Source organism: Gymnoscopelus braueri (assembly GCF_963280865.1).
Source record: "Gymnoscopelus braueri genome assembly, chromosome: 16".
NCBI lineage: Eukaryota > Metazoa > Chordata > Actinopteri > Myctophiformes > Myctophidae > Gymnoscopelus > Gymnoscopelus braueri.
The window spans coordinates 31,032,076-31,040,567 of NC_137616.1; the positions used below are offsets into that span (position 1 = coordinate 31,032,076).

An 8,492-nucleotide genomic window follows, 5' to 3' on the forward strand; every position below is an offset into this window, starting at 1 on the left:
CTGTGTGTGTGTGTGTGTGTGTGTGTGTGTGTGTGTGTGTGTGTGTGTGTGTGTGTGTGTGTGTGTGTGTGTGTGTGTGTGAGGAGTCAAGCCAATAGTTTTTTTGATGGCGACAACCACACTTTTTTTCCTTGTTTCTTGATTTTACCTCACTTGTTTCTTGATTAAAAAAAAAGTCATATTTTTTGGATGCCACTGCACGTCCCCAATAGCACCTCCCCGCGACCCCACTTTAGGTCGCGACCCATAGTTTGAGAACTGCTGCTATAGACACTTCCAGCCTCACTTTTCAGGTCCCGTCATACGCAGGCGGTGCCAGAAATCGGGTCATTATGCCAGGGGGTGTGCTATCCCTCCGGTTGGTCCAGCGAGCCAGCAGCCAACCCTTAGAACACTCATTGCATTTTGATTCTAATTTATAGCACTTTGTAGGTTCTCACCCGATCTCGTGGAGTTGCAAAAGTTGCAAATATTACACTTTTTCTGCCAGAACTTTCATATTGTTTTCATAATATGACAACAGCTGACCCTCACCCCATAGCCTCAAGCAAACTCTGCAACATTCTCCACTAACAGGCAGCCCATTCCTCCTGCATTATGTGCAATTTAGAAACGGGTGTTACCTGACCTGTACACAGGACGCTAAGATTTACAACAAGCGCTTCCCAACTCGAACACATAATAAAATTCATGGCTGCTCTGAGTTTAGTGACAGAAAGTTAAATGCTCATATCATGACAGTGGTGGATTGTTTTGAAACAAGTCTTGACAGAGACAAAGGATAATCCTACATGCAGACATGCAAAAGTGTCACTTTTGTTGTAACTGTAGAAACATTTAACTAATGAGGCCTAATTGTTATTGATAATCAGCATGAAAAAGGAAGATGGGAATCAAATTGTTGTTTCATAATCATAAATGACTACTAGTTATATTTGGCTGTGATGCAGCTCAGCTACTTGGGCTCTAGATTGGTGGGTTAGCCTGCTTGCTTGCTAATGGGCAATATAACACTGTGATGCATAACACAATAAAACTACTACAAGATATTTGCCAGATCAAGTTACAAAACAAATGTAGATGATTTAAACCAGTGGTTCTCAACCTTTTCAGGCCACGACCCCCCAAAATAATCATATTTGAACTGGGGACCCCCCACCCTGATAAGCACTTGGAACGTAAGAGTTGAGGCATTACATTTTCTTTAACTCTGTTCCACAGATAAAAATTGTGAAAAGTAGCAGATCTACAAGATATTTGTTCACAATCTTTATCTCTTTCTTATATTATTTGACAATTTGGCCAATGTTTAACCAGCTTTTATAGAATAGTTTGTTGATTACTATTGATGCAGTAATGGCCTTTTTTTTTTTTTTTTGGTATTAAAAAGGTCTTAAAAGTCCTTAAATTGTCACTTTACTGTCATCTGGGGACCCCCCAGAATCTTTCCCGACCAACAGGTTGCGAACCACTGATTTAAACCATACCAGATTAAAATTATTATCTCCACCAGGCGTAAGAGTGTTTATAATGGACAGTGGACACAGTGATAATGGATCAAAGTTTGCAATGCTCAGCATTAGGCTATGTGCAGCAGACAGTGTTAAATGTAGGCTAACAAAATAAAACAAAACTATACAAATAGGTTCAAATGGGCATTATAGTTACACACATTGATTTGAACATGTGTCTTTCACTGATACAAAGTATTTTAAAGTATAAAAACACTATAATATACTTTATTTCACAACTGTCTGTAGTGTTAATATACAGTAAAATCATGTTGTCTAATGTATCTAAATGTTAACCACAGCACATAAAGATATATTTTAGGGGAAAACTGATAAGCCAGTAGAAGCTGATGTTCAACCTGATACAGGACATGAGCTGTCTGTCGTCCGTCCATAATTCTGTCCATCTGTCCAGCATAAGTTAGAGAAGTAAGTTAAGAACATATTTTCTTCATTTCTTAATGAATTTTAATGAATTAATGAAGCAATATTACATCAGAGGGTGTGCATTACCTTGAGTATTGACACAACAGTGATGAGGTCAGGAAATAAGCCATTGTGCTTTTATGAGCGATCTAGTTTAGAGGACCTTGTATTGTGAATTGTACTTCCATGTACTGTTACCATGTCTTTTCTAAATAAAGTATTCAATCAATCAAAAAGGAGGCAGAGCCTTGTTGAAGAATGATGTGGATCTATAGTGTGTCTGTTGTGTTGTTGTTGTGGTTGTGGTTGTTGTTGTTGAAGATTGCTAGTTGTGACATGGTGACTGTATTAATTCATATGATTGGCTCGGTGGAAACACTTCTGTCTATGTAGGCCTTTTCCTCACAGCCTTTTTATTTATTTCTATTTCTTTCTTTTCGGTGAGCTCTATTTTTCTTTTCGATTTGGTGGATTTTAAAACTGCACAAATAATTTACAAAGCAACTGTGCTGTTCCTGCCAAAGTGTATGCTGAACTTCAGCTCAACAGCGAGCTAAACTCCACTTCCCATAACAATAATGACAGAATTGTGACGTTGGACTTGTTCTTTTTACTGAAGATTCCTCATCATTACAGGTCATGGAGTAAAAACAGGAAACAAAAGTAACATACAATGTATCATGAGATGTTGTCCTGTTCTATTTACAGTGGCTTGTAAATACAATCATTTTTTAATACAAAATAACCATTAACTGCCATTTTTAACATTAACTTATTGTCTTAGTTAAGCATACATGAAATTACCACAACAACATGAAATTATAGCTTCCACATGAACTCTAACTTACAGCATTGCCTCATGGGGAAGGTATGTTGAAGGTAAGATGAAAAACATCCGAATTGGACACAGCAATGGAGAGCATGCACTCTCTGCTGCTACTGACATAAAAATGCTGTTTGCTGGCTCACACAGCTGTTCTGTATCCAGTGCAATTAGCTAAACTCACACACCTGCCTTAACTAACAGACCTCTTCTCATCAAGAGGACCTAAAGTCACAGTGGCCTCTTCTTGTCAAGAGGGCCTTTCAATATAAGGGTACTGTTGTCTTTCAAAATAAAGCCATTCTAAGCAACATAACGGCAAACAATAAAAATCACATTATAAGACAAGACACTCCCCGCTTGACCTTTATGAGGTCACCATCTTATTTTTTACACTGCGGGTTCGGAATATGAGTCCTCTGTAGGTAGAAGCAGAACTATGACTAGTCTACAAAAAGTCTTTGCACAACCTCGGTCCATAGTCTTCATTTCCACATTGCGTAATCTTTCCTGAATTTGCCTCCACTTTTTTGGTGTAGACATCCTTGTCTGTGAAGTCTCCTTGAGGGCGTGAGACTACAGGCTTCTTGCTGAACCTGAATAGACTGTCATGCGACTCCCCGCCATGACAGGTTTTCTCGTTAACGTGCATGAAGCACTGGCCCGGGATGCATGGCTGTTATGTGAAAGCCGCTGTCACATTCCTCACACTTTACTGCATTTTTGCAGTCCTTTGCTAGATGAGAGGCCGAGGACACACATTTGAAACATATTCCTTTTTCCATGAGAAAGGCCTTCCTGTCCGAGAGTGTTTTATCTCTGAATGTCCTGCACTTCCTCAGTGGATGTGGAAGGTCGTGGATTGGGCATGTTATACGTGGATCATTGTCGCTTTTCACAAGGTTGTTTGCATCAGTTTCTGCTGTGGAGACATCGGTCTGGTGAACCGTGATTGGATAGCTGGAGCCTTGACTTTTAAAGTTAGGTCTGTCTGTTTTTGCAGGTGCAGTGTCACTGCTGGAAAGAAAAAAGCTTGGGTCGTTACGCTTTCGTGCTTCGTAACAGACAAACCCGGCAAAATACTGAAATGGAGGGTAACAGCCGCCGTTTTCCTCCTTCCATTTGGAGCCGGTAGACATCCATTTTTCTTGGAGCCCGTAAGGTAGCTTCTCGACAATGGGGTTTATGCCCCGTGGAGTGTCCAAATATGACAGCCCCCTGAGTTATCCGTCCTCATTTGCACCCTGGAGCTCCATGAGCAGATCTCCTAGGTCTTGTAGCTTTTTGTGGTCTTTCGCCGTCACTCGTGGGAAGTTATCCAGGCGCTTGAAAAGAGAGTTCTCCAATATTTCGGGAGCTGCATAACATTCACGGAGTCTTTCCCATGCCTTCTGAAGAGCTGCTGCTGGGTTGTTTACATGCACGGAGCGCATTCGTTTGACATCTTCGCTGGATTCCTTACCAAGCCACCTTGTCATTAAATCCAATTCCTCTGTTGCTGTGAGGCCTAACCCTCTGATAGCGTTGGTGTAGGATGAGTGCCAAGCACGGTAGTTTTTGGGCCTGTCATCGAACTGATATAAGCTTGAGCTCACCAAGTCTCGCCGAGCCAGGAAGTTTGCCAGTGGTTCAGTGGTGGGTGCCTTGGCATTAGCTTTTGGTGTACCTTGGGGGGTGTACGGTAGGGCGGAAGTGTTCAACTTAGAGTAATCCCTGCTTGAGGAAGCTCTCAGCTCTGAACTCTCAAAAATCCGTACCTGGCTTACCGATAACAAACTGTCTCTACACCTTGGGAAAACTGAATCCATCCTATTTGGGACCAAACATTCCCTCAGTAAAATGAAGGTAAATGACTTCAAGGTCAAAGTCGATGACACAATCATCACTAGCAAAGAAGAGATTACCTATTTGGGATGTATTCTGGACAAATACCTGTCAGGTGAAAGCATGGCAACAAAGGTGGTCAAAGGAGTAAACCAGAGAACCAGATTTATGGGCAGAGTTTCCTCTTTTGTCAACCCTCAGGCCCTCAGGACCCTCTCAGGGGCCCTGATTCAGCCCCTTTTTGACTATGCTAGCTCCTCTTGGTACTCCAACACCTCAGTGTCACTGCAGACTAAGCTTCAAACCTCCCAAAACAAACTGATCCGACTACTTCTCGGACTGGGGCCCATGACCCACCTCTCTCCCATTCACTTTGCCAGCCTAGGCTGGCTCAGGGTGGAAGACAGGGTTAAACAACAAAAAATGGGTCTGGTCTTCAAAATTGTAAATGCAGATTTGCCCGATATGCCCCCTATACCCGCATATCTGTATAAATACCTCGAAAAAGTTAGTGACACCCACAGCCACGAAACTAGAGGGAGCGTAAACAACAATCTGGTACCACCCACCCATAAAACAAACATGGGCAAATTCTCCTTCTATAGCACAGCCACCAAGGAATGGAATAGTCTAACCCCATCCCTCAAAAAATGCAGTTCGCTGGGCTCATTCAAAACAGCCCTAAAAACCCATCTTTCTGGAGGCCGAAAGAGGAGCTAGTACCAGTTTCCCTGTAGACAGACGACCCCCCCCCCCTCCTCTTTTTGTACATATTTTGTATTTCCTCATGCTTTTTTTGTATATATTTTTTTATTTTTCCATGCTTCCCCCCCCCCTTTCTTTTTGTACATATATTTTTAAATGCTTTTTTTGTACATAGTGGTACTTTTTCTGTATTATCTGTATTTTCATGTTGATTTTTGAACTGTTTGGTTGCTACTATATATGTCTATGAAATTAACTCAAGGACCCCAACGGAAACAAGTCCGCAAGGACTTTTTTGGCCGGACCTTTTAGACAAAAGCATTATAAATGTAACTGTGTTGTTTTACATTCTTTTGCCTAATCAAAAAAATCAAATGAATGTCCCTTATAATCATGCTCTCTTTTAGGGGACATTTTAACAGGCCGTGGTGTGCTTGTATCTTTGATTCGGTGTTCGACTAACACTTGTTTGCTGCCGGATTTAGCGTGTTGTGGTGCGCTATCTCTTGCTGGGCCTTGCTGTGTCAGTGGAGAAACGACAGTTGTGCTTGGCTGTGTCGGAGTATCGGCGTCGACACGGTCTTGCGGTGGAGAATTCGCCTGTGCGGATGGCTGATTACCGGATGAGCTTAATGAGCAGCCTTTTCTTTTTGTAATTCTGCTTCCATAGCAGCCTTTTGCTGGTGCATATCTGCTTCCATAGCAGCCTTTTGCTGGTGCATATCTGCTTCCATAGCAGCCTTTTGCTGGTGCATATCTGCTTCCATAGCAGCCTTTTCCATCTTGAGTTCAGCTTCTTGTGTTGCATATTCTGAAAAGTGGAAAATCCAGATTGGTCTGCTGCTGACTGCTCTGCAATCCTCTGGTCTGAATGGATCCTCTGGTCACCTGGCCGACCCGCGGTGCTCATCTTTCACAGAGCGTGATGGAACAGTGTGGTACCAAGTGGAACGTCAGGCTGACACCTGTGGGAACATATTGACGGTGAGGATTTGTCTGATAACTTGTTGCTTTTTTATAGGATTGTCTTTATCAGCAGTAAAGTTTGTTTTTCTTTTGTGCTGTGGCTGTGTATGTGTGTATATATATATATATATATATATATATATATATATATATATATATATATATATATATATATATATATATATATATATATATATATATATATATTATTATTTTTCAAGCTGGCTAGATGATTCACTGGACTGACCATTCAGTTAACCTCTGTCTTTCAGACCAACAACACCCATGCCATCTACTCCAACAGTGTATTTGTCTATCCTGCAAATAACTCACTTCCTGTGAGTTTTCCCTTCTCCTGTGTCTATCCTCTGGACACAGAGACCAGCCTAGATGTGGCCATCAGACCAAACCTTCAGTGAGTAACCTATTTTCAAAATTGCAAATGATAGTGAAAACACAGTGAATATACAATGTATTGTGGTACAATAAATGTGAACTGCATTGCACCAAACAGCCTTGGTACAGAACTGTGAAAAGACAGACAAATGAAAAAAGGTTACAGATTTAAGTGTGTTTTGAATGGTTCTTTATTAATTCATCTGCCATTGTTATAATGGCCTCTAGTTGCTGCCATACAAGAAGAGACTAGTATATTACATTTCAGGCTTCAACTTGTTTCCCTGCTGTCATATTTTGATCCAGGCTAGAGAAACTACAGTATTTGTATGCCACATTTTATACTTAGTTAATGTTGGCCATTAATATGTATTTTTTTCCAAGACAGTTCTTAAGTTTGCACTTAAAAAATGTTCTGCTATAGTGACAGCCAGCCACTCGGCCAAACCAAACCCATCTGATACCGTTTGATCCTTTAAATGATATGTTTCCTTGACAGGCTTAAAGGTGGCACGTCAGGTGTGGGTTCACCAACCAACACCTCCATGTCCTTGTTCCAAAACTCCAACTACACAGAGCCTTACCCAGCAGGCCCAGTCACCCTGCCAGTGGGCTCTGCCCTGCATGTAGGAGTATCTGTAGGGGAAACAGATCCAAGGTTTGCGGTCGTTCTGGACGACTGCTGCACCACTCACTCCTCCAGCCCTGATGACCTCATGCGACACTTCCTCATTCAAAACAAGTATGTTTCATTCTTCAGCCTCAGCAGATGGCTTGTGTCACAATAAACAAACAATGAAAGAGAGCGTTGGGTGGGAGTGGGGTATGGGGTTGTGATATCAACTATAATGTGAAGTCTTAGTCCAGAGTCTTTGTATGAATGTAAAATCCTTATGAAAAGAGAAGAATGTTGGATGCAACAGTGATGTCGCATGAGTCTACAATAGCGTAGCATTTATAATGTGAAAACTGTTTATTATAAGTTTAGTGTCTTAGTATGAATTTAAAATCATTTAACTAAAAAGAAAAGACTGACGGATGAGCCTACAACGTGACCCTTCTTTTCTCCAGGTGTTCTATCAACCGTCGTCAGGTGAAAGTGGATGAGAGCGGCTCTTCCCTCCAGGCTCGTTTCTCTGCCCTGCTCTTCCTGTTCCATGGAAACTGCAGAGATATCTACCTTCACTGCAGCCTCCACCTGTGTGACCAGAGAGCCTCCTCATGTTCTCCTGTAAGTTTCACACTTTCTTTCCACACTCTGCTGTTTCACACCAGACAGTTAAGTCAGTAGCAAACTGTGTGCTTACTGCTATTCCTTCACCATTCACAGTTCAAACCCATCACCATTGGACCAATCACCTGTGAGTATCAAGAACAACAATAAGAAAGACTGTATTTTTTAGTGCTGACATCTCAATAATGTTAAAGTGGATTACATTAGTTTTTTGTGTTTTTCTCTTTGCTTTGGATCTTCAGGGGACAAGCTAGTGGAGTGAACAGCGGACATCGTTAACTGACTCCAATATATTACATTTTCTAATCATATGATTTTTATTTGGTGCGTAGGTTTCATAAATATGCTATGATATGATTAATCTAATCTAACTAATCATTAACCATTTTTATATTTCTCTCTTCTGAAAAAATAAAAAATACTGTAATCAATAATATGGTAACAAATAAATGATGATTTGAGCATTAAATGGCAAATCTGTGTCTGCTTCTTCAAGGTTCAAGTCCCAAATAAATCATTATATAGTTATAGTAAATATAGAAATATGTAAATGATCAATGATGAAGTATATTCATACAAAAATAGAATATAGCCTCAATGCTTATAA

General features: G+C 40.9%; 1 protein-coding gene across 1 annotated transcript; it reads left to right on the forward strand.

The window, feature by feature from the left end:
• Positions 1 to 4,294: 4,294 nt before the first annotated feature.
• Positions 4,295 to 8,147, forward strand: LOC308102930 (uromodulin-like; the record flags this gene model as incomplete). Its single annotated transcript, XM_080452782.1, has 8 exons — positions 4,295 to 4,310; positions 5,818 to 5,891; positions 6,109 to 6,273; positions 6,528 to 6,670; positions 7,151 to 7,393; positions 7,723 to 7,882; positions 7,982 to 8,012; positions 8,128 to 8,147. The coding sequence occupies 8 exons, from the start codon at positions 4,295 to 4,297 to the stop codon at positions 8,145 to 8,147; spliced, it is 852 nt and encodes a 283-aa protein (XP_080308908.1).
• Positions 8,148 to 8,492: the final 345 nt, after the last annotated feature.